The 26943-nt window shown below is 56.7% G+C and overlaps 2 protein-coding genes across 3 annotated transcripts in view; one reads left to right on the top strand and one right to left on the bottom strand.

The window, feature by feature from the left end:
- The first annotated feature begins 2819 nt into the window (after positions 1-2819).
- CARHSP1 (calcium regulated heat stable protein 1, 24kDa) lies at positions 2820-13656 on the top strand. 2 transcript variants are annotated; one of them, XM_012647666.1, is made up of 4 exons: positions 2820-2865; positions 10282-10446; positions 11341-11463; positions 13256-13656. In XM_012647666.1, exons 2-4 carry the CDS (start codon positions 10289-10291, stop codon positions 13416-13418), a joined length of 444 nt encoding a protein of 147 aa, XP_012503120.1. In that variant the 5' UTR covers positions 2820-2865; positions 10282-10288; the 3' UTR covers positions 13419-13656. The 2 variants fall into 2 exon arrangements, with proteins under 2 accessions (XP_012503120.1, XP_012503121.1); XM_012647667.1 differs by lacking the exon at positions 2820-2865 and adding an exon at positions 3481-3752.
- A 4167-nt stretch (positions 13657-17823) lies between these two features.
- Positions 17824-26943, bottom strand: part of PMM2 (phosphomannomutase 2) — a 26234-nt gene continuing 17114 nt past the window's right edge. Inside the window, exon 8 of the mRNA XM_012647665.1 lies at positions 17824-19249. Coding sequence (XP_012503119.1) covers positions 19148-19249 — 102 coding nt within the window. The 3' untranslated portion in view covers positions 17824-19147. The remainder of the gene's footprint in view (positions 19250-26943) is intronic.

Raw genomic sequence — 26943 nt, 5'->3', positions numbered from 1 at the left:
ACATGGTGTGTGTCTCATCACTGTGAGGGTTTGTGAGAGATGCAGGTTTGTGCGTAGGGACTATTGTGTGACGGGTGTGTGTCTCTCCATGCACCTTGGGTCGGGCTGTACCTGTCACTTGTCATGTCTGTCTGCCTGTCTGTGTCTGTGCATGTGTGTACGTCTCACTGTGTGAGTGTGTGGTGTGTGTGTTTCTCGCCTGCCTGCTTGAGGTGTGTGGATGGGTGTGTGTCCCTGAATGTCTCGTTTGTGTGGTGTTTGTGTGGGATGTGGGTCTGTATGTGGCAGTATCTGTGTGTGTCTGTGTGTGTGTGTGTGTGTGTGTGTGCGCATGCGCATCTCCGTGCATCTCCGGTGGGCTGTGTGTCTGTCTGTCGGTGTGTCTGTGTCCCCGTGGGAGGGATGTGCTCATGCAGGCTGGCTCCTGGGTCCACCTTTAGCCCCCTGGAGCCTGCAGGCTCAGCTGGCCTCCCTGGGCCCCAGCTCTGAGCAGGTCCGGCCAGAGCTGCGGGAGGGGCGGAGGAGGGAGGCGGCAGCCCTCCACGGCCCCCCACCTGCCCAGGAGGAGTTCCTAGCTCCTCTTGACTGGAGGGTCTTCCCGTGTCATTTCACAGGAGGAGAAATGGAGTCATCCACTAGGCCCCCGGCCTGTCCCCTCTTGGGGACAGGTGTCCCTGAGACACCGGGCTGGGAGGACAGAGGGGCATTGGGGGGACAGGCAGCACAGCACAGGCCGGAGTTTGGGGAACTCACTCCCCTCCCAGGCTGCACCGTCAGACTCTGTCCCACCACGGGAGCTCGTGCCGCACCAGGAAGCACCAGGAGCTCCTCGGAGGAGGGGACAGTCCCTGACTGTGAACAGTGGAACCGAGAGGCCTAGAGGCAGTTTTCAGGCCCCAGTGTAATTCAGGGGAAAATATTTCCACTTTTCTTTCATGTCACTTTTCTTTTCTGAAAAATGGGGAGGTAGGACTCCGTGGTTCTGCCAGGCCTTTGAAAAAACTGTATTATTAAAGAATAACCCAGGTCACCATGGCTGGATGGATTTTCATAAAGTGAACCCACCTGTGTCCCCAGACCCAGCTCGAGAGGCAGAACTTTCCTAGGTCCTTGAATCCCACCTGTGTCCTTCTGGTCACACCCCCACCTCAGGTCCCCACTTCCTGACTTTTTATAAACAGCTTTATTGAGTCAGATCCACACACTGTACAATTCACGCATTGAAGGCCTATGAGTCAACGGTTTTTAGAATATTCAGAGTTGTGCAACTACCACCACGTCAATTTCAGAACATGTTTGTCACTTCTAAAAAAACCCTGTACGCTTTTAGCTATCAACCTCCTAACCCCCACCGCGACCGACGCCCAGCTCTAAGCAAACACTAATCTGTGTTTCTGTCCCAACTTTCTGTCTCTGTGGATTTGCCTATCCTGGATATTTCACACAGATGGAATCATACAACACGTGGCCTTTTGTGTCTGCCTTTCCCACTCAGCATGTTTGCACGGTTCATCCCCACCCTTGCACACATCAATACTTCGTTGCTTCTCATGACCGAGCCACTGTTTATTGTGCAGACACACATTTTGTTTATCCATCATCACGCAATGGACATCTGAGTTGCTTCTACCTCTTGGCTGTTATGAGTAACACTGCTATAAACATCTTTGTGCCAGTAAGTTTTCGTGGGACAAATATTTTCATTTCTCTTGGGTATGTATGTGCCCAGGAGGGGAACTGCTGAGTGGTAGGTGACTGCGTGGTTAGCGGTTTGAGGAGCCCCCAGACTGTCTCCCACAGAGGCGGCCCCACTATCAGTCAGGGGCTGCTCTGGACTTGCTGAGACTGTGGGTCGCTCACCTCTCTCTCTGTGCCTCAGTTTCCCCTTCTGTAAAATAGAAGTAACATCATGGACATCCAGAAACACAGGATACGAGGAGGGATGGAAATAAAAATTAAAAAAAAAATAAAGACAGGCCGGGCACAGTGTCTCACGCCTGTAATCCTAGCACTCTGGGAGGCCGAGGCGGGTGGATCGCTCAAGGTCAGGAGTTCGAGACCAGCCTGAGCAAGAGCGAGACCCCCGTCTCTACCAAAAATAGAAAGAAATTAATTGGACAGCTAAAAATATACAGAAAAAAATTAGCCAGGCATGGTGGCACATGGCTGTAATCCCAGCTACTCGGGAGGCTGAGGCAGGAGAATCGCTTGAGCCCAGGAGTTTGAGGTTGCTGTGAGCTAGGCTGACGCCATGGCACTCTAGCCCGGGCAACAGAGCGAGACTCTGTCTCAAAAAAAAAAAAAAAAAAAATAAGAAAGACAAAAGAAAACAGACAAAACCCACAGGCCTCCTCCTCGTTTTTCTGGTTTTTTATGTTTTTGCACTTTTTTTCTTTTCCTTTTCCTCCCTTCTGTTTTTTGCGTGCTTCCCTTCTGTCTCTCCCTTCCTTTATCTCTTTCTTTCTGCTTAAGCGGGGGCTCGTCCGGATTCCGGAGCCGAAGGAGGTGGGGGCGGGACAAGCCGCGGGTGTTCAAGGCAGGGACCCGCACAGCGCCAGGCCCCAAGTCTCTCACTTTCCAGGGAGTGTTCGGACCCTGAGGCCCGCCCCGGCCCCGCGTCCCGCGCTCCCGCCGTCCTCCCGCGGACACAAAGGTCCCGCCCGGGCTGTCCCGCCGCCCCGCCCCGCTGGCGCCGCTCCGGCCCGCAGCCTCATTGGCAGGGCGCTCCTGGGGGCGGGGCCACGGCGCCCCCTCCTCGCGGGCCCCTCCCCTCCTCGTGGGCCCCGCCCCCGCGGGCCCCGCCCCCGCCCCAGCTCGGTCTCGCAGTCGGAGCGCAGCAGCTGGTGGAGTGGAAGCGGTCGCCAGGTAGGGAGCCTTTCCGGGGGGTCCCCAGGAGGGGAGCGCCCCCGCTCCGAGGCCCCAGGAGCCGCAGGGACGGGGCCCGGCCTCCTGTGCCGTCGCTGCCCGGCTCAGCTCCCTCGTGCGAGGTCCCCAACCTCGGCGGCAGGGGCCCGGGGCTAGGCCCCTTGGAGATGCCCCAGCCGCGTGGCCTGTTCGGGGAGCGCGGGTTTCTCCTCCCCGGGGGGAAGGGGTGGGTGTGGCAGCAGCTGGAGGGATTTGGGGCGGACGTCGGGTGGCACTTCCCGCCTGTCCACCTGTTTTCTGCGTGCAGGGAAACCCCCATCCGCCCTCCCACCGCTTTTGGAGCCAGAATGGGGTGACTCGTGGCGCGGGGGGCGCCGCGGGCGGGGAGTGGAGCCGACCCCCCCCCGCGCCCCGGCCTGGCCGCCCCAGCTGTGGGCTCGGCGGTGGGACGGTCGCCAGGCCTGGCGGGGTGGGGGGAGGGGGGCCGTCCGGGTGCCGCGCGATTAGCCGCATCTGGGGGGGGAGGAGCCACGGGGCGCGCTCGCCGCGGTGTTTGCACCCGGACTGGGGGGGCGCGGGCGGAGGAGAAAAACTTCATCCGCGCCCACAGGTTCCCTCCCCGCGGGCTGTGCCGACGGCCCAGGTTTGCAGGCCGCGAATGCAACATTATTTTTTGATTTTTCAAAAGGAAGCCTCTGGCCGTATAGCTTTTCTGGGGTTGGAGTGCATGTGTGTGCAGGGGGAAGGGGCCTCCATGCTCGCTGCAAAATAGGAGGCCTCTTAGAGCCGCAGTTTCCCTATCTGCAGATTGGGGGTATAACTTTTCCTAGCATAAAGCGGGGGGCGTGAGAACAAAAGGAGACGGCTAGCCCAGTGCCGGGAGAAACGTGAGTTACTATTATTTTTTTAACTTGGTGTTTTGATACTTCTCAGTCTTTGTGCCCAGTCTGCGAGGTTAATGTATTTGCCACTCCAGAGCCGGAGAGAACTTGTGAAAACAATGGGTCAAATCAGCCCCTGGCTTCAGATCGTCCGTTGATGTCCCCATTGTCATCAAGTCCCAGACTTTTCAACAGGCTTCCTGTTGTCTTCCCCCACGACCTTCTCCAGCGGCTCTCTGCCCCTGCAGGTCCCTCTGCCGGGAATGACTCCCCACCCTTAAAGTGATCCTGTCGGACTCTGCTCAGCTCTCCCGGGTCTGGGCCGGAGCCTCCTCCCTCTACTCCCAGGGCGGCCTGTCTGTTCCCCTCCCCCACTGTGCTGGGAGCCCTTCCTGGGCAAGAACTGAGTCCCGCATCCGGGCTGGGAATTGATGCTTTGGGGTGGAGTGAGTCCAGATAGGCCCAGCGGGGGGTGGGGTGGTCCTGGGGTGGGATGATGGGTGCCCTCGGGAGGGGAACGGGCTTTGTCGCGCGAAGTGGCAGAGTCAGGACATTTGGTTTGTGTGCCATCAGCATGGGCAGGAATGGGAGGGAAGGATTATTTCAGATGGCCCCATGCCTGGCAGTTCCACCATCCGCCGCACAAGTATTGTTGGCTATCCGCGTGCCTGGCATTGTAGCTGGCACCGTCGACACTCGCGGCCCCGGGACACAGCACCATTCCTCTCCCCTTTGTCAAATGAGGAAACTGAGGCCTGGAGCGGTGAGGTCCCTGGCCAGGGGTCACAGAGGGAGTGGAGAGCAGAGTCGGGCGGGAAACTCGACTGGATGGGGCGACAGAGCAGGTCCTTGTTAGGAGCGCGGGCTCGGGCTCCGGGCTGCCCGCCTGGGGGCTGGGGAGGGCGCAGGTCCCGGGCCGTTGGCGTGGCGGTGGGTGACCCTCTGTCAGCTGCTGGGCACGGCTGTCCCGGGATGCTGGGGGCACTTAGGCGGCGGTGGCCGCCCCCTCCCGCTTGGTGCCTGCTACGCTGGTCCTCGGGCTTCCGGCCTCTTCCCAGCAATCCGGGGAGGGCGGGAGAGCTGTTCCCGGCGGGCTGGGCCCTCCCCGAGGGTGTTTGGCCCCGGGCCGGTAGCTGGGGAGGGGAGCTCTGGCCTGGCCGCCCCTGCCCACTCCCTGGGCTCTTCCTCCCTTCCCTCCCCCTTCCTCTTTCCCCCACTCCTCCCTCCCCACTCCTCTCTCCCCCTCCTCCTCCCCTCCCACTCCCTCTGGGACCCGCTCTCCCCCGGAACAATGGAGGGGAATGTGGCGAGGCCCGCCCCATGCTGCGTCAACCTCTGGCTCGTTCTGGGCTTCCGCGGGCTTGCAGGACCCCTCAGTCCATGCTCAGCTGACCCACCCCGCCCCTCGGCCCACGCGCCCTCAGTTCTGCCAGCCTGGGGCTTGGCTGGGCTGGGGTGCGGGGTGGCCATGGGGTGGGACAGCATCTCTGCCTCAGTTTACAGAGCAGAACCCAGGCTCCCTAGGGTAACTTTGTGATTCTTCTCCCCCCGACCCCCTGCACAATTTGAGCCTGGGGCAGGGAGGTGGCTCCGTTCTCTGGACCAGCAGAGGTGCCTCCACTGCGACCTCCTGAGAAACGCAAACGCGGAGTCTCAGGTCCCGGCCCGACCTGCTCAGTCACGCTTCTCAGAGATTCCTGACCCGCTAAAGACTCCGAAGTGTTGGTTTAAACCTCTCCGTGCCGTAGTGTGCCGTAGTTTCTGCACGTGTAGAATGGGGGTGATACTGCCTCCTGGGGGTTGACACGAGGCCTAAGTGCCTGCCTGGCAGAGCCCAACACAGACACCCGTGGGCGGTGGGTATCAGGTGAGTAGAGGCCACACCTCCCTGGCCTTCCCCAGCCAGAAACCCATCGAGGGTTCAAGACACCCCCATTTTGTGCCCCGCCAAACCTTCAAGGAAGGGTCTGAAGCTGCCAAGTATGAGCCTCCTGAAATGAACTCCCTGTTGCTAAGGTGTGTAATGGCCCATGGCGATGGCGCTGCTAAAGCGCCCCCCTTGGAGTGAGCACCTGGCTGTGGCTTAGGGGAGACACCTTTGGTGCTGGTGGGCTCGCAGGGCGCAGTGGTCAGCTGAACCTGGACAGAGGGGTCCCTGGAGGTTGGTGCAGGGACTCTGCACAATGGGTGCTAAGTCCCCAGATAGGGGGTGAGCTGAGGAGGGGTGGCAAAGCCATAGCCTCGTGCCTGCTGAACTCCCGGAACCTTCCAGGAGCTGCAGAGCTGTGGAACATTCCCAGGCTGTTTGGGGCTGAGGCCCCCATCGCCCGCCAGTTCTTAGGCTGAAGGCCCTGTTGACACACCTGTCCCGGGGGCAGTCAGGGTGGGAGTGGCTCCCTGCCTTCCCTGTCCTGGACCCCCTCCCTTGGCCTGGCACTCAGCAGAAGGGCGAGGGTAGGCGTTGGTGGGATGCACATGGCCAGCTACTCACCTTCTAGGGCCACCTGATTTGTATGTGCAGCCCCGCCCCGTCCCTGTCCTCACTAGCTTTTCCCCCCTGGCATTTCCACTGTCTGACACTCAGAGTATTTCGCCAGTTTTTTTATTAGCTGGGTGACCCCGGGCAAGGTACTTGACACTTTGTGTCTTGGTTTTCCCATCAGTGAAATGGGGATGAAAGGAGCCCAGATGTGTGCAGTCTGGCTCTGGGAACAGGAGGCTGCCTTTGTCAGGGTCCTCTGGTGCCAATGCAGGCCCCCAGCCACTGGCACCCAGCATGGTCCCCCCCCACCCCGTCCGCAGGTGTGTGCATGCACCGACAGCAGCCACATACACGTGTGTGGCTTCAGATGCACTCACAGACATGCCTCGCACACACATACACAGAGGAGCACACGCCTGCATACACGTGCACATACAGATGTGCGCTACAGTGATGCGTACACAGACACCCCACACATGTACACACGTGTGCATACACACATCTATATGCATGTGCACACACAACCCAGCCATCGTGACGTGCTGCCTTGGGCGTGACATTTGGTCTGAGTTGGCTGCGGGCCAGAGCCTCCTGACAGCCTAAGCTTCTGCGTGCAACCCTTCCCCTCCCCCAGCCGTCCGGAGTTGAAGGCTGGTCACAGGGTGGGCCCTGCCTTCTCCAGGGAACACTCCAGGGCCATGCCTAGCGTTGCTAGGAGCCATCTCTAGCTGGGGCTGGGCCCGTGCTGGCGGGTGGGTCTGGGGCTGCTATGTGCCCCATCCTTGTGTGTGTGGGGTGGGGGAGACGCGGTGGGGCTCAGAGCCAGCTACTGGGTGCCTGGCCACCGACCCCCAGCTGTTTCCTCAACAGCTGGACTCTGACCCAGCCCTCCCCCACGCCGAGGCCCTTCACTGCTCCACTCTGCACGGCCTGCTGGGGACGGGGCTGGCCCTCAGCCAGGCCTGCTCTGGCTGCCCCAGCTGCTCCCCAGCCCAGGTGGCCATGGGAGGCTGGCTGGGTGGTGGTTAAGGCTCCTGGGTCTCCCAGGTGGCACCACTCCTGTCCCCAGTCACTTGTGTTCTCTGTGCCTCAGTTTCCTCCACCGTCTGGTGAGCATGAGTGTAGCCATCTCCTGCTGCACTGCGCAAGGTGCTTAGCATATACCAAGTGCATGGCGGACGACAGCCAAGGCTCTGGGCTCTAATGCTGGTTAAGAAGGAGCCTTTGGGTCGTTCCCTGGACCTCCCTGAGACCCTGCTCTGTGCCAGCCCCTGTGCTGGGCCCTTGGGACATAGAGGGACCCCATGCTGCCCTCGGGCTACTCACCCCGAAGGCCATGGGCTTCCCTTGGCATCTCTGAGGGACTGGGTGTATGTGGTGAGTTGAGGTGCTGGAGTGGAGGAAGAAGGGGTTCCCCATTTTGAGCCTGCCTCGTGAACCCAGGGGAGGTGGGTACAGTCAGGGGTGTGCGGACAGACAGGGAGGCAAATGGATGAGAGAAAAGAAAGACACACATGATGGCGATGATGATGATGATGATGATGATGATGATGCATAGTTCTTGAGCTGCCTCCTTCCCACCTCATCTTCTGCCTCTCAGCCCTCTGTCCCCTCCCACACACACAATCTCCTTGCCAGCCAACCCCAGGGCCTTTGCATAACCCCCCTCTACTTTTCAAGTGGTTGACTCTTTCTCATTGTTCAGGGCCCAGCCGGCACCTTCGTTGGAGCAGCACCCCACCCTGCTACTTTTCTCCTCTGTCCATTTCTTAAAGGCCATTTTGGCAATCTGGAATGATCTTTTTTTCTTTTTTATTGAGGCAGGGTCTCGCTTTGTCGCCCAGGTTGGAGTGTAGTGGTGTGGTCATTGCCCTGGAACTCCTGGGCTCCAGTGATCCTCCCACCTCAACCTCCTGAGTAGCTGGGACCACAGGCACGTGCCATCACACCTGGCCTGTAATGATCTTCTTTATATGTTTATTTACCTGTTTATTCTCTGGTTCCAAGCTCAGCTCTGCGAGGGCCTGGTACTGGGCACATACCTGTTGAGTGACTTTATGATGACAATTATAACAACAATCATAGCCGACAGGCACTCCCCCAAAGCAGGGCAGGAAACCCTGGGCGGATGGTGTGCCCAGGGCTCCGTGTGTATTATTTCCTTTCAACTTCATGATGATACTGCGAACTGGGGACTGTTAAAATTCCTATTTTCCACATGCAGAACCGAGGCCCAGAGAGGTTAAATAACTTGCCCAAGATCACACAGCTGCCAGGTGGTGGGATTTGAAGTCAGATGTGCCTGACTCCAGGAGAAAAGAGGGAAGGGGACTCATGTAGAAGAGGAGAGGGCAGTGCCCTGTCTTACCCTGTTGTCACCAGGCCACCGTGGTCCCACCTGCTGTTCCGAGAGGACTGGGCGGGGCCCTTCCCTGTCTGGGCCAGCCGCCTTCCCAGAACCCCGGTCCTTGGAACATTCTAGGACTCTATGACCTGTGCTGGTGGGTAACGCTGGAGCCCTGGCCCCAGGAGAGCAGTCAGGGCCTTTATGAGCTGGGGGCTCCCTGGCCTCGCGGTCCTCCTTGGCCGTGCTGCAGCCAAGACAAGGATCGGGAGGTAGCTATGTCACTTCCTCCAGAAGGCCAGCCGGTCACCTCCCTTCCCAGCCGGACGGAACCGAGTCCTGACAGGGGAGTGTGGGGAGACGTGGAGGGAGAGGTTTTGTCCTTCTGGAGGAGGCGTCGGGCCTGTTCCTGGGTGGTCGGGGTTGGAGGCACAGGCGGCCCTGCAGGGTGCTAGAGGTGGGAGACGCCTAGAAATGAGGGGATGGGGGAGCAGTGGGGGGTTCAGGGATGCCAGAGCTTCCAGTTCAAGAATAGCTGGAAACCTAGATTTCGAGGCGAATTCCTGGGATGTTTAAAAGATGGTTCATAGTTTGACTTTGACAGCCCCAGGGGAGCCGGATCAGCACCCCCACCCCAAGCCGCATCTGTCCCCCTGGCTGTGTGAACTTGAGTGACCTCCTGAGTCCAGGCCCCTCCCTGGCCCAGCCGGCAGAGCCTCCTCCTCGGCCCCCATCGCCCACCCAGCCGCCCCACTTTGCAGATGCGGAAACTGAGCCCAGAGAGGGACAGGACTTGCCTGAGGGCCTTCGCCTCGGGCTGTTGCTCTTTCCCCAGACCTTGCGGCAGCTGCGTTAGCGCTGACACCTTCCCGTTCCACGCTGGGTGTTGGGTGTTGGGTGTGAACAGCGCAGTGTCCTGCTCTTGCAGAGCTGCCGAAAGCAGGCAGCAGAAAGCAGGCAGCGGCTGGGGAGCCCTCCCTGCAGCCCTGGGTCTCCGCGTTCTGGTGCGAGCTAGGGGTCACCGCTAGGGTCACCGAGGGAATCTGATTTCATAACAATGACCAGTGAGCCAGGCAGGGTGGAAATTCACTTCCAGGGCCTGGCGACTGCCTCCCTCAACTCCCCTTCCTTTGGGTCCTTCGGGCTGGCCCGCCAGAGAAAGGCTTGTGACGGCCCTTTGGGGATGCAGACTGGGGAGAGGAGCTCTTTTTGGTGTGTGTTACGGAGTTTCCTGGAGGTAGATGCTGTGTGTGGGTCGTGTTTTTGCCCCCCCACCCCGTCCTCCGCGTCGTGTCTGGCCCACGCAGGGCCGGGGAGTGTGTGTGGGGGGCTGGGGGCTGGGTACAGGTGCTGACGCCTCTGCCTGCTGCCCTGGCCCGCCCCCTCCCTCTCACCAGCGTTCACCAACTGTCCTGAGCGTGCCAGGGTCTGCGCCTTGCGCTGGGGACACAGAGGGGACCTGTGCCGTCCTGGTCAGGGATGACTTGGCATTTTCGTGCAGAGCTGTGATCAGGGAGACCCACGGCTGCTGCAGGTGCCCAGAGAAGGCACCCGACCCGGCCGGGCGTGTTCCCGGACGAGGTGACCTCCTCGATGAGGTCGTCTCGAGGAATGTGTCCCGGGTGGAGGACTCAGACCTGGACTTCCAGACGCATCGGGCCCCTGCCTTGCAAGGTGGGAGCCCCTGAGAGCCCCCCGTCTCTCTCCAGGTCAGCCATGTCATCTGAGCCTCCCCCGCCGCCGCAGCCCCCCACCCAGGAGGCTTCCGTTGGGCTGCTGGACACCCCTCAGACCCACGAGCGCTCGCAGTCCCCTCTGCGGGGCAACATCGTCCCGAGTCCGCTGCCCACTCGCCGGACAAGGACCTTCTCAGCGTGAGTCTGGGGCTGGCGGGGGACGCTGCTGAGATGGTCGCCTGCCTGAGGCCAGAGATTCGCTGTGTCTCTCACCGTCTCTGGTTCCGTGTCCATGGCTGGCTCATAGGGAGACTTGGGCCTGGGGTGAGGCTGGTGGTGAGAAACCAGGAGGGCGCCTTCTAAGCTCCGAGGGTGCTGTCCCGCCCACGAGAGCCTGTCCCAGCCGGGAGTGGCAGTGAGTGGGAAATGGCTGGAGTCTCGAAATCCTCAGGCTTTGACCACACATGAGCCTCTTCTGCCGTGAGACCCTGGTTTCCTCAGCTGTAAAACCGGGACGGGATCAGGGTGGCCACCGGGCTGCAAAGGACCCACACGGTACAGATCTCATTCCCAGTGAGTGGAGGCTGCAGCTGTTATTAATAATTGACAGTCTCTAGGGCTGGGCACCAGGGCTCACGCCTGTAATCCTAGCATCTGGGAGGCCGAGGCAGGAGGATCGCTTGAGCTCAGGAGTTTGGGGTTGCAGTGAGCTATGGTGACACCACTGCACTCTAGCCTGGGCAACAGAGCAAGACTCTGTCTCAAAAAAACAAAAAGAACCCCCAAAAATCAATTCGTCTCTGGAAGGATGCTCAGAGATCTTTTAGTTTAACTCCCTATTTCCAAGTGGGGAAACAGACCTGAGAAAATTTGCCAGGGTCCTCTAGAGAGTCATTCTTACCAGAGGCTGTGTGAATGGCTCCCAGAGTTGTGCAGTGCACAACCTGTATGGCTGTACGTGGTGACCCTGGCCGGGACTCCCCGAGGCACGGCTGTGGGCAGGAGCTAGGATGAGTTGGGTGTGCCCCAGAAGAGCGGGTGGCTGTCCTGGAGGGCTGATGGGGGCCCCTCACGCTTCCCCCTCTCTGCCAGGACGGTGCGGGCTTCACAGGGCCCTGTCTACAAAGGAGTCTGCAAATGCTTCTGCCGATCCAAGGGCCACGGCTTCATTACCCCAGCTGATGGCGGCCCCGACATCTTCCTGCACATCTCCGAGTGAGTCAGTGGCAGGTCTGGGCAGTCTGGCGGGGGTGGGTGCTGCCCTGGCCCCGTGGAGCTGGGGACAGTGTGTGCCTGTGACGGGCACTGGGTATGAGCATTTGTGGTTGTGGGGGGGTGAGACTGTACCTGGATGTGTTGGGGTGTGTGAGGCTGCAGGCGACACTCCACGTGTGATTGCGATTGAGTGTCTTTGGGAATGGTTGTCAGGTTTTGTGTGTGTGTGTGTGTGTGTGTGTGTCTGTGTGTGTGTGTGTGTATGTGCGCTTCACCACGGATGCCTAGTGATGTCTGGCCGTGCTTGTGGGGGACAGGGAGGTGGCAGCTGTGCGTCGTGTGTGTGAGTGCGTGAGAGTCGAGCACTGCTGGGGTGAGTCTGAGCGCCCACGTGTATCTGGCCAGTGGGAAAGACGCCCCTGTGAGTTGGGGGAGCCACGTTTGGCCTGGGGCCTGGTTTCCTGCCCTGCTTTGGGGTGAGCGCCTGGTGAGGCTGGGGGCTGCCCAGTGCCTTTGCTCCACGAAGGAAGTTCGGGGTGGGACCCCTTCTCCTGCCACTCGCTCATTGACGACCTTCCTTTCTGAGTGTCTGGAAGCTCTTGGGGAGCCCCGGGCGGGGCCCTCACATCCCAGGCCTCGAAGCTTCACCTTCGAGCTTCTGGGCAGCCTTTAGGGATGCGAGGACCCTTAGTCTGGCACCCTTCCCCCCCACCCCCTTCTTTGGCCTGAGCACCCCCCGTCTTTCGCTGGAGGCAGTGGTGGGCAGTTCCTGCTCTGCACGCAGACCTGGCAAACAGACACCACGTTTGTGAAAGTTGGAACCTGTTGCACAGCGTCGGCTGCGCTGCTCTTTCCCCCACATCCTCACTCACCAGATCTGCCAGAGGCCCCTGCGCAGCGCAGGCACGAGAGAGATGCCACAGCGATGTGTCGTGTGCGCGTGTGAACGCGTACGTGGGTGTGTGAGTGTATTTCCACACAGCCTCCTTCCAGAAAGAATTCGTAGTGGTTTACAGGAAGTTCGTAAGGGAAGCATGGGGGCAAATAAGGAAGATGGAGACACCGTGATGTCTGTGATGATTCGCTGCTAGAAGTGGGCTGCGAATTGATGCCTGAGCTTCCTGGTGACCACATCAAAGAGGGAAACGCTGTTCGCTGAATGATTCTCCAATCAAGCCAGTTCTGGGGGAGCTGGCTAGCCCTGGCCTTCAGGGTCTGAACGGGAATTTCCTCCTGGGGTCTCACCAAGGGAACATCAAGATGCCAATGTCACTGTGAAATAGTGACTCGTGTCCCCTACAAAGTAAGGGAACCTTTCTGGGGGTGCTCAAAAGAGAGAGGACCCCCCAGGAGAACTAGCTTTAAGCACAAAAGGGACTTTGTTGAAGGCTCACCGGGTATCTGGCGGATTTGAGAGCAGACACAGCTCAGTTTTGCGCGGGCCATCTCTCAACTCCATGTGAGAGACGGCCTCGTCTCTCTGGCTCAGACTGGCCGTCTTTGCTCTTCAGTCCACACGTGCAGGCTGTCACGTTCATTGTCACAGCATGACCACCCATAGGTGGCCGACCTCTGTCTTGCAGTCCCAGCATCAAAAGTCCCAGGGGAGGAGCGGATTGGGTCCCGGGCTCCTTGGCCAGGACACGGGGCAGTGTGGTGGCTCCCTCTGGTGGAAGGGCAGGAGGGCAGTTCCAGGTGGTCAGTGAGACGGGTGTGCTCTGGTGGCCCTCTGACCAGAAGGGTGCTGGCGTCTGGGGTGTGGGCGCTGACTGCTTTCTTTGTATTCCTGTAGCGTGGAAGGGGAGTATGTCCCGGTGGAAGGCGACGAGGTCACCTTTAAGATGTGCTCCATCCCGCCCAAGAACGAGAAGCTGCAGGCCGTGGAGGTAGTCATCACCCACCTGGCGCCGGGCACGAAGCACGAGACCTGGTCCGGACACGTCATCAGCTCCTAGGGGACACTGGAAGCACCCCTTCTCCTGGGCTTGGGGGAGACTTTGGGGGGAGGAGGAGGCAGGACCACACTGGAGATGACATTCTAGCACACGAGATGGGGCTTCAAGGGGGGGGCACGGTCACTTTCAAGTACCTCCTAGAGAAAGGGGGGGCAGGCACGGGGGTGCTCTCGGCCACCAGCACAGCCTCTGACCATCACAACAACTTCTCACCATCTGAAAAGCATTAAAAGCATTTTAAAAGGAGAGGCGCCCGCTGGTGGCTGAGTGGAGGGGCCCAGCGCAGCCAGGGTGTGGGTGGGAGGTGGTGTTTCCCCGAGCCGCCCGGGGGAGCCTGCAGAGTCCCTCTTCCCGCTGGAGTTGGAGACGCCAAATCCCCAGATCTGGCCCCTGGGGATGACATGGCTCCTGCCTGACTTCCCCAGGGTGGATTTCCACCCGAGTGCCCCTCTGGTGTCTGTCCTGCCACCTGGCCCGAGCAGTCTTCTCATTCTCGATTAGTTCTAGGGGAGCTGGCTTCAAGAGAGATGGGGGGTGGTCTTTGGATTGGGGGGATTTTCCCTTTTGGTCCCTTTGCCTGTCTGGGGAAGACACGTTGCCTGGGAGCCCTGACCCCTGGGCGTTGTGGTCTGGGGTTCTGGGAGGCTGAACCCCAACTCGTACAGCCAGATCTGTCCCTCTGCCTGCTGGTCGAGTGACCACCCCGCAGCCATTTCACAGCCTTTGTCATGAAGGTGGTGGTTGGGGGGTGACGGGCGTCGGTAGCAGAAGGGCTCGTGGAGAGGGGAGGGTCTTTGTTTAAAAACAAATTTCTCTGGCTCCATCCGGTAGAGAGTAGGTAGCCTTTTGGTAAAGTCAAACGCTGAAGGAGAAATACACCCTTGGTGAGGGGGTTTTCTTTAAAACTGCTGTTAAGAAATGCTTAGGGATTTCTTTTCCTTGTTTTTGATAACGGTAAAGCTCTCGCCCAGAACCAGCTCTGTGTGCGCTTTGCTGCTGACATTGCAAACTTTGTAGGTATTGCCAATCAACAGATCCTTAGGATGTTCTTTGCTGTGGGTTTTGGTTTGGCTTCAGTTGTGATTTAAAAGTAGAAATTGCTGGGTAATATGTTTTGAAACACATGGCCTATATGTAGTCAAGAATCTGCTCATCAACGCAGGCGGCAAACCTTTTGAAGTGGTGGCTTTTGGGCAGAGAACAGCGGGCACCGATGGCTTCGTCGGGTCTTAACGCTGTGGATGTGCTCGTCCTTCCGCCCAAGAACTGCTTCCTTTGGAAGCGGGTGGAGGAAGGGAGGCGGTTCAAAACAGGCAAGTAAGTGTGTTGGTTGCGCGTGTGCACCGAAACGCACAAGCGGCACACAGGCTGCCTGTGCAGTTGAGTAGCGCGATCACTTTTCCTGGCCTGTAGTGCACCTTGGAGTCCTCCCTCCCCGTGCGACTCCACCTTGGCTGGGTCAAAGGTGGCCTTTTTCCCTCCAGCCTTGGCTTGTTCCCCAGGTGGCTCCCCGGGGGCCTCTCTGTTGGGTACAGACCACACTTCCAAAGCCACTTCTGCCAGGAGTTCTCCCTGAGGCTGAGAACCTTGTCTCGCTCCCCTAGTCTCTAGGGCTTTGTCCTGGTCTTGGCGCCGTCAGAGCTTGCGGTGACCCCACGTGCCGGCGCCCCAGCAGGCTCTGGCCCACGGCGAGCTTGGGAGCTGCACTCTGCTGTTCAGAGGTGACCTTTGGATTCTCTCGCTGGGCAGAACCCTTTGTAAACGGCTCTTGCTCTGTCCTCGCTGTGTGGCCACATCTTTTCCAATCGATGAGTATTCTAGAACTACAAGGTGTCAGAGCCGGAAGGGGACACGGACTCTGCACTGACAGATGGGGAAACTCCTTGAGGCTCTGGGAGGGACATAGGGTGTTGGTGACCAAGCTGGAAGTAGAATCCAGCATTCCCAAATCCGGGTCTTTCCTCCCGCCAGCCACCTTTCTCTCAATAAAGTTTGGTTTTGTGCAAGGTCGTGTGTGCTGCTGTGGGGGCTGGCTCGCCCAGGAGCGTCTCCTTCAAGCCAGCAGGTGATGGTGTCTCCTCCAGACGAGGCTGACACATTGCACTTTGCAGTCTGGTTTTATTTGGTGGGGGGGGCAGTGAATAAGAAGATGGGATCATTTTTTCCTTAATCATCATTCTCTAGAGTAGGAAAGTTTAGCAGTAGAACGTGGCTGCGTGGCATTTACTTGGTCAGCGGTGACTAAGTGCCCTGTCGAAGCGTTCAGATGTGGCAGGAGCGTGGGAGGGGAGGGTCTCCGAGGCCGTTCCTGCCCAGGCGGTAGATGAGGGCGCTGCTCTCAGGCACTCAGGTGAGGCTGCCCCCACCCCAGGGTCCAGGGGCTGGCAGGAGAGTGCCAAGATGGATGTCTCTTCTAAGTGCCACAGCAGCGGTGCTCGCCAGCTCTTGGGGTAGGGACAGTGGGCTGATGGAGCAGCAGGAGCCAGGGGCCAGGCGGTTGGGAGGCGTCCAGGACGGCAGTAAGGGCAGCGGGGCAGTGCAGGGGCTGCTCTGGGGGGGCCTTTGTGACCTGCTGGGACGGCTTTGCCCTGGCCAGCGTTTCCCAAGGAAGGTAGTGACTTTTGGTGCTGCAGAGATGGACGCATGTATTGTTAATGTAATGATTTTGAGAGTGCCTGGGGAAAAATTGGAACCAGCCCATCCAGCCCGTTTAGGGACAGGCCAGGCGTTTCGCTGGAAACAATGAGATTTGCTGACTTGCTACCCCGAGTGCTGCGCAGGTGGCATGAGCAAGGGCGTGGCGCAAACTGAAGGCGGCCGGGAACCTTTGGGGAACCAGCCTTGGTGAAGGCGGAATGAGTTCTAGAACTTGACTTTGGGGTGCTGTGGAGGGCAGGGAGGGGGTGGGAGGCAGCCTGGAGGCCTGGCTGCCTCTCCTTGGGGTGGGGGTGGGAGGCGCCCTGCCTGGGCTGAGGTGGCCAGGTGGGGCCGGGATCCAGGGGTGAGGAGGAAGAAGAGGAAAGAGGAAGTGATTCAAAGCCACACACACCTGGATTACGCCTGGGTTATGGCAACATCTGCCGAACTCGTTCCCCTCACGGCCCCTCTGCTCACTCCCCACGCAGCGGCTGGAGAGACCTTCCCAAGTGTCCTCAGGTCACAAGTCTCCCGCCCCGCCCTCCAGACCAGGTGCAAGCTCCTTGCTGGGCCTGCAAGGTGCCCTGGCCGGCCCCTGCCCGCCACTCACCAGCTGCTCAGGTTCAACCTCAGCCTTTCCCCTCCGAGGCTTCTTAAACCCTGGGTGGCCTCGAGCCCAGGGTTAGCTTCCTTAGTGCCTGGGTGGGGTGGCAGCTCTCTTGACAGTGCCAGGCCGGCCTGGGCGCAGCCTCTGTGCTCTGCTGAGGCTCTGCACTTACCTGCTGCATTTAGATTTCCTGGGACGGTGTCTTCATCCTGCCAACTCCCTGAGGCAGAGGGAGTGACTGTACCTCTGGGTGGCGGTCAGGTGGTTCACACAGGCTGTTCAAAGTGCTTTACAGAAATTAACTTGTTTAATTCCCTATGTGGTAAGGACCATCCCATTTGACAGATGAGCAAACTGAAGCCCGGGTCACACAGCCACTTGGCAGCAGAACTAGGCTTTGAGCCGTGGCCACCGGCTCTTAGCACCTGCCACCCTGGTAAGGGCTGCGTGCGTGTCGTCGAGCCATTATTGCCTTATGTAACCAGCACGGTGCCTCCGAAGCTGGACTGTGGCAATGGGATGACATGACAGAGCAGGTGGAGGAAATTCTTTTTTTCCTTTTTTAAAATGACTCAGATGTTTCTTTCTGATGAATTGACCATTACACTTCCAAAGTTCTGAAATGGCCAGCAGACCATAGAGAATTCTTTAGGCTCCCGCTTGAAACCAACAGCTTCAGCAAACTGCTGGCTTTGGTTCAGGGCCAGAAACGGGGAGGAAATTCTGACAGTGCAGAGGGAGGGCGCGGGGAAGGGTGAGATGGGCTCGAGGGGTCTGGCAGGGTCTGAAACAGCCACTGTGGGAACTGGGGGAGGACGGTGGCCCAGCTGGCAGCCTCAGGCAGTGAGTTACAGGGAAGGTTAAGATTCAGTTGAGCATGACTCAGTTGTCTTGCTTTGACACAATAAGGAAAGATTTAGGGAATTCAGGCAGAAAAGCAGGGGAGGGGGAGTGCATGTGTCAGGAACAGAAACGTGAAAGGTGGACAGAGTGAGGGGCTCCCGGCGTTACAGAAATACCAGAGCAAGAAGGGGGGGGGGGCTCTCAGATCTGGAAGGGCTGGGGTTTCCTTCCAGAACCTAAGAAGATACAATTGCAAATCTCTCGCTTGACCACTCACTTGCCAATCAAAGGAGAAAAAAGTAATCAATTAGAAATAGGAAATAAAATATCTTTAATGTGCTACCTTTCATCTGGAAAGGTCGTTACAGTATCATTTGCAACATTCAACAAGGGAAGATGCCACCGGACGGCCCCGTCTTAGGGATCACCGAGATGAGGAGCTTCTTGCTTTCTCCCTGCCTGTCCCCGAGTGAGCTCAGACAGTCCGGAGTGGACGCGCGGTTTGGAGGGACCCAGCTGCGGGCTGGCGGCGGGAGGTGTGGAGTAGCGGGCTCAGGTCGTCAGCACCCAGTGGAGGCCAGGCCACCCTGGCACCAGGCTGCGGAGGGTGCAGGGGCCCCAGGGTTTCCACACCCTGGAAAGCAGCATGTGAACCGTTTCCTTGGACAGCTCTCTTCACTGTGTTCTGGACAAGGCCCGTGAACTTCCTTCGGTTTCCTGAAGGACTTGCAGAGCGTGGAAGGGGGGCGTGAGGGGTACAGGCCCAGCTGCCGGTCCAAGTCTGGGTGAGGGTCCGGGTGGGTGGACGCGCTTACAGAGACACGCAGCTCCCGATCCTGTTCCCCAGCCAGGCTCTCCCCGTCCCTGAGACACCAGGGCCAGCGCCTCTGGGAAGCCTGGCCAGGTCCAACGAGAAGGTCCTTTTGTTGAAGTCCGGCCTCCCAAGTTGGCTTCTCTGAACCAACCGTTCTGCCAGCGCCAGTTCTCCACGGGTCGCTGGTTCTGATTTCCACCCTTCTTGACAGTTACAGGACAGCAGCCAGGCCACTCGAGGTGCAGTGAATACGGAGCTGGCCTGATGGCCGGGAAGGCGTCGGCCTCGACAACAGGAAGGGGCTGGGCAGACGGTGCACACGGTCCCAGCTCCACGCTGCCCCACGGCCGAGGCCCTGTCCAGCCACACGGAGGGAGCTTCGTTTCAGTTAGCGTTTCTAACTTGGGTCACTGCAGATGCCCTGTCCTTCCTTTCTCACCACCAGATCCTCCTTTTTGGTGCTGACACAGGGGTCCAAACGTTAACCGCCCCCCTTACCTCTTCACGAGGACTGTAAAGAGGGAGGGTCCAGGCACATTCCTCCTGCATCTCCCTAGAATGGCGGGGAAGTTGGGGTCTTGCACTGGGGAGTGGGGGATGACTCTTGTGCTGGCGTTAGTCCTTGAGCCATTCCCCAAGAGTCTCTTCTCCTCCCTTCTGGCTGCTCCTGCCATGGGGGAGGAGGGCGATTTCCCTGAGGCGCTAGAGGTCCAGACCCCGTGTGACCAGGTGGCTGGGGCTGAAGGCGTGTGCACGTGTGGGAGGGCCCCGGGCTTCAGCTCCCAAATGACCCTTTCGGGCCGCGAGCCAGGACCCCTCCCTCCCCCATCAGGAGAACAGCTCCTCACAGATCCTGCGCGTGTCCTCGGGCGCCGTCACGGCGAAGCCCACGGTTCTCGGGTCTGTGAAGATCTCGTGGTCGTTGCCGCCCTGCAAACACATGAAGCACAGATGAAGCCTTCGCCTCGTCAGTCCTGGCCCTTGCTGCTGCGACCAGGGGCCTGAGGCTGCCAGAGAAATGAGGAACTTGAGATTTTACTGGGCCAGGAGAATGTCTTCAGTTACCTTTCTCTTGGTTTCCAGGAGAGGAACAACATGACTACGGTTACTATTGAGAAGGGATTTATAACCTTCTCTTGAACTGCAATTTGACTGGGAACATGTAATTATGCCTATGAAAGAAATCACGACATTCTTGCAAAGATCTAAGGCTTATTTTTCTACAAAGCAAGCAAGCACAGCAAGTGACAATCCTTACAGCCATCAGCCTGCTTGAGCTGTGCCCAAACTTCTCTAACAAGTCACAGGGAGCACTGGGAGGGCACAGCCTGGAGCACGGCTGCCCGTAGAACTTCCTGTGATGATGGACACAGGCAGTATCGTGGTGACGGCAGCCACTAGCCACGTGTGACCACTGCCCACTTGGTGTGGCTACTGCGACGGAGGAACTGAGTTGATCTGGTTTTAATTTAAATCTCCCCCACCCCTGTGGCTGGTGTCTGAGCTGCTGGTTAGGAGCAGGGTCTCTGGAGTCGGGGGGCTCGGGTCAGATCCTGGTTCTGTCACTGACTAGGGTGTGGCTGCGGCAACTCCTCTAAATGGGGATAATGAGCGCTGTTGCGAGAAGTCACCGAGAGGCTCGATGGGGGCAAGGCCCCTGGAAGGCAAATCAGCTGGCACCAGCAGCGGCACCTTGGCTAGGGCGGCTGTCTAAGCATTTCCAAGCATGATTTCACCTGGTGTCCTCCCGGGGTTCAGAGCAAGGGCGGGTCACACCTTGGCAAAGATGGGGAAACAGAGGCTTCGGAAATGTCTGGTGGGGGCTGTCTGTGCCTGAGTCACATGCTCGAGTCTGTGTCCCCACCACCCCCAACCCTGAGGTCTTGCGTTAATGAATCAGGCTACCTGCAGCCCCGCAACCCCGAGCCCTGCAGGAAAGAAAGCATCTGCTGTTCTTGTCATGGAATTTTCTATATCGTCCTCATAAAATTGCAAAGCACTCTAATTCAAAACCTTGAAAAAAGTCAATTGGTTAATAATATGATGAAAATAACTGCAGAGAAAATAGGTTTCTCATAAGGCACAGAATGAAGCCAATATGGAGAAAAGCTGTGATTCTGTAGGAAAACCTGACACCTTTCTAAGAATTGGCACTTGAAATTACTAGCGCTCTCGCTTTTGCGGGAACAACCCACCCCTGAGCAGACCTTCCCCAGAGCGGGGTGAAGCCCAGACTCCAGGTGGGAACGTCGACTGGGTGGAGTCACGTCAGGAGGCCACGAGCCTGGGGCCATTCAGACAGCCCTGAGTCACGGCCACCATCTGCCACCTGCACAATACATGAGAAGTCAGGGCTAGTCATTCTTAGGATTGAAAAAGAAGTCAGGTTTCTCTCAGGAATGGCATGATGGGTAAAAGCCGCAGAACCTAACAAAGGCAAAACCGACTCTTGCACGCTCCAAGAACCAAACATCTATCTGGGACACATGCATTCCCTTGTCACTGGGTAGGAGGAAGGACTCGGTATTCATGCGTTAACTTGATAAGCCTTTGTGGGGCACCTACCACCTGCCAGGTGTGGTTTTAGAGGCTGGAGACACAGCACAAACCAAACCCGCATCAGGGCTGCCCTGGGAGCCTGTGAGCCACTCGGGGACCCACAGTGACAGGGAGGGCTTCTGAGCAGGGACCTGAGGAGAGGGGACAGGCCATGTGACTGGGAAGGCAGCCGGTCGGTGTGAACCTGCCCGGAGGGGCTGGAAGGGTCGGCAGATCCCGGCAAGGACTTGGGATTTCCTGGGAAGCCACCAGAAGGCTGCGAGACTGGGACACGATCAGATTTCTTTATAACAGGATGTCTCTGGAAAATGGACGGGACACAAGTGTGGACACTGCGAGCAGTGAGGAGGCTCCTGCAGCCAGCCGGGGGCACTGAGGGCAGAGCCATTACCCGGGAAGAGACCTCGGAAGCAAAAGGGTTTGATGGTGCCCCGTGACAGCTGCCAGGCCTGCCCTCCCGCGAGATGCGACATGCAGGGGAGAGGTACGCCTGACGCAGGCCTACTGTGGCCGGAGTCTCCCATGGTCCTGCTGGGGGCCAGGGGAGTTGTCTGTGGCACCCGAGGGCGAGCTCTACGTGAGTGTAACTCACTGACACTTAATAAAGCCAGGTCCAGGGGGTCAAAACACATCTAGGGTGGGGAAAGCCTCCCCCACCCTAGCTGGGTCCCTTCTTGGCCCTGCCCGAGTTCAGGGGGCTGGCTGGGTGCAATGCTGGCGGGAGCATCTGCACCACACAACCTTCCTTTTTCTCCTGCCAAGGGACCTGCTTCCTCCTTTGTGACTCTCGAAGTGCAGCAGCCAGTTCCTGGGGTGCAGGCACACATGCCAGAGTGGGTGTGAAGCCAGGACCCACACTCAGCTAGTGACAGCCTGCTGCCCTCTAGAATGAGAAGGCCTCAGAGAACCGGAAATTTCAAACACTGGATTTGCATATGCACTAAAGGTTGCTCAATTCCGGTTGGGGAAACTCAGCCACTCCACCAAGCTCCCAGAACAAAAACCCTATTAATGAGAGAAGATAGATACAGGGAGGGGAGGAGGGGAGGAGGGGAGGGATGAATGAAGGATCAGATTCCTGTCACAGTGTACCTGACAGGCCCAAAGGCGAGGCCACAGCTAAGTGACACCAGCTGATTAATATTTATATCTGCGAAAGGCCCAAGGTCTGAGGATGAAACAGAAGGCACAGTGTGGCCATGTCCCCATGGCTGGGGGCTGTGGAGTCTCCCCCAGCCCTTCTCTGCACACGCTGGTGCTGACTCCAACAGTGCACCAGTGAGCCCTCATCACCCGGCTGACGTCAGGGCCGAGGGGGGAACAGAGTCCTGCCTGTGTGCCTGGCTCGGCCTGCAGGATGGCCAGCCAGCACCCGCTGCATGTAGACATTTATCTCAGCTCAGTTTAACAAGGAATTATCAAATTTCTAGGTATTATGGGTGCAGGGGCCAACAAGACAAGAGGCTGTACTCAAAGCATGTGGTGCAGCGGCTCTCCCTGGCTGCAGAGTCCCTGGTGAGCTGCGGGCAGGCCCAGGCCCGGGGTCATGATGTTTGGAAAGTGATCGGGTGATTCTGACACACACTGGGGGTGAGCAGCAGTGAGGGGTGGGGGACATGAGCAGGCCACCAGGCCTCCACTGAGTCTGCTGCGGGCTCTAAGCACAAGCCCCTCCTCCTGCCTCTTTAGCTCTGGAGGGCAGAGGGGACCAGCTATGCAATGGGCCTTGGCATGCAACGCATGGCAGGAGATGCTGAACCCATGGACATCAGTGACCATGCCTGGCGACTCCCGGGGGCTGAAGCCTGTGTCTCCCTGAGCAGAAGAGCACAGAGGGAGGGATGCTTATTCCTTGGGCTGGTTCGATCAGCCACCGTCCTGTTCTCAGGAACAACGGGGCCATGGCCTCCATGGAGTCTGTGGTCCAGGAGCAAGGCAGGCTAGCAGAGACCCCAGGGCACGGGAGCCAGCGGGGTATCTCCTTGGCTGGGCTGAGACCCTGTAATCTGGTTCAACCTTCTCTAGCCTGTTCAGGAAGCAGCCTGTGGGGAGGAGGGATTCACTCAGGGTCCCCCCGGAGCAAGGGACTCATCATGCCAAGCCAAGCCTACACCGGCCAACTAGGACACCTGGGGCTCAAACGATTCTGACCCAGAAATAAGTGAGTAATAAGACGGATCTGTCCACAGAATACATTCCGTGGCCTCATTAGCCCACAGGAGTCCTGAGAGCTGCAGATGCCAGGCACAGTGAATGGGCCAGGATTGTGAAAGCCAATTCCCGACCAGAGCCTAACTGGGAACTCGAGGACAGGAGGACGTGGTCCACTAAGTATCACTTGCATCGGGTAGGAAAGTGCTCACTCTCAAGGACAACCCATCACCAAGGGACACCTGGCCAGCCCCAATCTCCTGTAACAGTCTCAGTAACAGATGAGCCTTTTTTTTTTTTTGAGACTGAGTCTCACCGTCACCCTGGGTAGAGTGCCGTGGCATCATCAGAGCTCACTGCAACCTCCAACTCCTGGGCTCAAGCGATCCTCCTGCATCAGCCTCCCGTGTAGCTGGGACTGCAGGCACATGCGCCACCACGCCTGGCTAATTTTTCTATTTTTAGTAGAGATGGGGTCTTGCTCTTGCTCAGGCTGGTCTTGAATTCCTGGCCTCAAGCGATCCTCCCACTTTGGCTTCCCAGAGTGCTAGGATTATAGGTGTGAGCCACTGCACCAGCTTTAACAGATGAGCATTTTCATAACTTTCTCACGAAGTTAAAGGAAGCAGGTTGTGGACCAGGATCCCTGCTAGAAAAGCACGTCCCGACTGCCTCACTTGAGCTGGGCCCCGTGATGACCACTTTCCTCGTACGGCCTCACTTCATTCTCATACAACCCCTTCAGAAGAGGAACTGTGTCCTCTGGGTTTATGAGTGGTGGGCTCAGATCTGGGTCGTCTTGGTTTCAAAGCCACTGCCTCTTGACTTCATGCTGATACGGACCTCTTCTAAGCTAATTTTACAGGAAGATCTTTCTTTTTAACATTTCTGGAGATGAAATGTTGCACAATTTAATATGAAAGGCAGGCAGGTCTTAGCATTTTAGAAATGATGTAGGAGCATAATGAGAGGCTTTCAGATCCCAGTTCAGTCTCCTGCCAGCTGAGACTCCTTGCCCTCCCGCCGCGCCTCTGCTGTAGGAGGGAGGATACTGCTGTCCTACAGGACCGCAGGAAATCACGTACAATCTAAGTGTCCAGCTCAGGGCCTGACACTGAGAAGTGCTGGAAGATTTTAGTTTCCTTCCTTTTCTCAATTTGACCTTAAGATTTTATTTTCCAATAGATAGCACATTCACATAGTTCAAAAATTAAAAAGAAAAAAAAGGTAAGATCTTTTGGCAGATCTCTCTCCCATCCTGTCCCCACCCCCACAGTAACTTCTGTAATTTTTTTATCTGTTTGGATTCCCTGTATGTGCTTACAAACTAATATGAAGAGAGATTATTTCCCCCTCTCTAGACAAAAACGTAGCACATTACTTATACATTTTTCGGCACTTTGCTTTGTTCACTTAATAGAAAGTCCTAGAGAAGGGTCCATGTCAGCTGTTTTTACAGCCACGTGGCATCCCACTGGGGAGACAGGCCAGCCTTCTGAGGAGCACCTGGGCCATGCCCATTCCTGAACCCTCCATGCATGTCTCACACATGCTCAGTGCACTGATAGCTGAATTACCGAAAAAGGAAGCGCTGAGTCAAAAAGTAAATCAGCTGCTAATGTTCATGAAGTGTTAAAATATTTTCACATCGCAACTGCCTTAAACCAAGATGCTGTTTACAAAAAGCATTGATAACCACAGGCTCCCTTGCCTGCCACTTCAGAGTGGCTGAAGGGCGATCCAGCCAGCGTGGCCCCCGAAAGCCATTCAGAGCAGTGTGCCACACACCCTCGTCCTCTCTCTCCCCGCAGCAGACCAAGGCACTCCAGGCTGCGCCCAGGACCTCCACGCTGAACTCGGAGCCAGCTTGTTGTGGCTGACAGGAAGGATGAGGGGGTTTCTGGGGCTGACGAGTATTTTGAAAAGAAAAGGACAACACCTTGTTTCTTCCCTCTGCTCTCCCAGTTGCTCAGAGCAGAGTCATCCTCTGTGCAACACCAGGCACCGCCCGCTGGAGGCTGTGCTGCTGGGAGAGGAGAGGCTGCCAGAGGCTTCTGAGCCTTTAGGGCTTGGCGGGGAAATGGCTCTTTACTGACAGCTCTTAGCTCAGGGGCCGTTTCCCTGGGAGCCAGCAAAAACACTAGCTTCAATGCAAAAGAAAGAAAACAGCTTTCTAAATGCTGATCACTGAATATGAGAAGATTAAAGCTAGTATTTGGACTGCTCTGTGCCTAAAGGTTCAAAAACTGAGATGCTGTTTAAAGGTTTAGATGGCTAGGCTGTTAATTCCCATTTCTAGGAAAAGGATCAGAGATGAGGGTAAAAGATCATGCAAAAATGTTCACTAAAGTATTAGTTATAACAGAAAAAATCCTTAAACAACCCAGATGAGCCTCTAGTACGGAAATGGGCAGACTATGCATAAATGAGAGAAATGTTATACAGCCATTAAATATCTTGTTTTCAAAGAATATTCACTAATATGGGAAAAATAAAATACATATGAACATGTATTAATCTACAATTGCTAGCCAGGCACGGTGGCTTGTGCCTGTGATCCTAGCACTCTGGGAGGCCAAGGCAGGAGGATCGCTTGAGCTCAGGAGTTGGAGACCAGCCTGAGCAAGAGCGAGACCCTGCCTCTACTAAAAATAGAAAAATGAGCAGGGCATGGTGGCATGTGCCTGTAGTTCCAGTTACTTGGGAGGCTGAGCCAGGAGGATTGCTTGAGCCAAGGAGTTTGAGGTTGCAGTGAGCTATGACTGTGCCACTATACTCTCACCCAGGTGACAGAGTGATACCCCGTCTCTTTATAAGAAAAAAAGTACTCCTTTTAAAAAAGCATGATTAAAAAAAAAAACCACAGAATCAATGCATGGTAATGTAATGCAACGGTTAAACAGAATAGAAAACCCTCTAGTTCCCAAATGAAGAATTTCTAAAAGAAGTCATTTTCTGATTATCTAAGAACTACATTCCATTCTACAAAGTCCCAACTGAGGCTTCTAGATGGTTATTTACATAAAGCAAGAATGTCATCATTACAAAAAAATCTGTTCTAGCATTTTTTTTTTTTTTTTTTTGAGACAGGGTCTTGCTCTGTTGCCTGGGCTACAGTGCAGTTGTGTTATCATAGCTCACAGCAACCTCAAACTCCTGGGCTCAAGCGATCCTTCTACCCCAGCCTCCCGAGTAGCTGGGACAACAAATGGGCGCCACCACACCTAAGTTTTCCATTTTTTGTAAAGATGGGGGTCTTGTTGATTGCTCAAGCTAGTCTCAAACTCCTGCCTCAAGTGATCCTCCCACCTCAGCTTTGCAAAGTGCAGCACACACAGCCTGCAGTATGTCTTAATAGCTCTCTTCTCTGTAAGAAATGGCACCAAGCTGGAATGCCTGAGGAAGCTTTGGGGCTTCCTTAGATCCTGGGTGTAATTTCATTAGCTTAATTTTTTAAGGACATCGAGTTAGACAGTGACTTTTTTCAAAGCCTGCAATCAAAGCATTTCCACATCCAAAGTGTTTCCACAGAAGGATGTGGTTATAAAACCATTTCTGTCATTAAGAACACAGCTGAATGCCATACCTCCGTAAAAGTGTATCCCATTCATTTGGGAATTAGATCTTTCCCACCCCACTGGAGAGACAGCTTGTTGTAGTGGAAAGCATACTCATTAAAAGAACAGGTATCTCTCTGAGATCTTGACTTCAATTATTTTGGATATACCACCCAGAAGTGGAATTACTGGATCATATAGTAGTTATATTTTTAATTTTTTGAGGAACCTTTATAGTTTTCCATCATGGCTGCACCATTTAACATTCCCACCAATAGTGTACAAAGGGCTCTAACTGCTCCATACCCTTGCCAATTTTTTTTTTTTTTTTTGAGACAGAGTCTGGCTCTGTTGCCC

The sequence above is a fragment of the Propithecus coquereli genome, unplaced genomic scaffold (assembly GCF_000956105.1).
Source record: "Propithecus coquereli isolate 6110/MARCELLA unplaced genomic scaffold, Pcoq_1.0 Scaffold27, whole genome shotgun sequence".
Classification (NCBI taxonomy): Eukaryota; Metazoa; Chordata; class Mammalia; order Primates; family Indriidae; genus Propithecus; species Propithecus coquereli.
The sequence above is the reverse complement of the archived record's forward strand: the minus strand, read 5'-3'. Positions and strand labels throughout refer to the sequence as shown.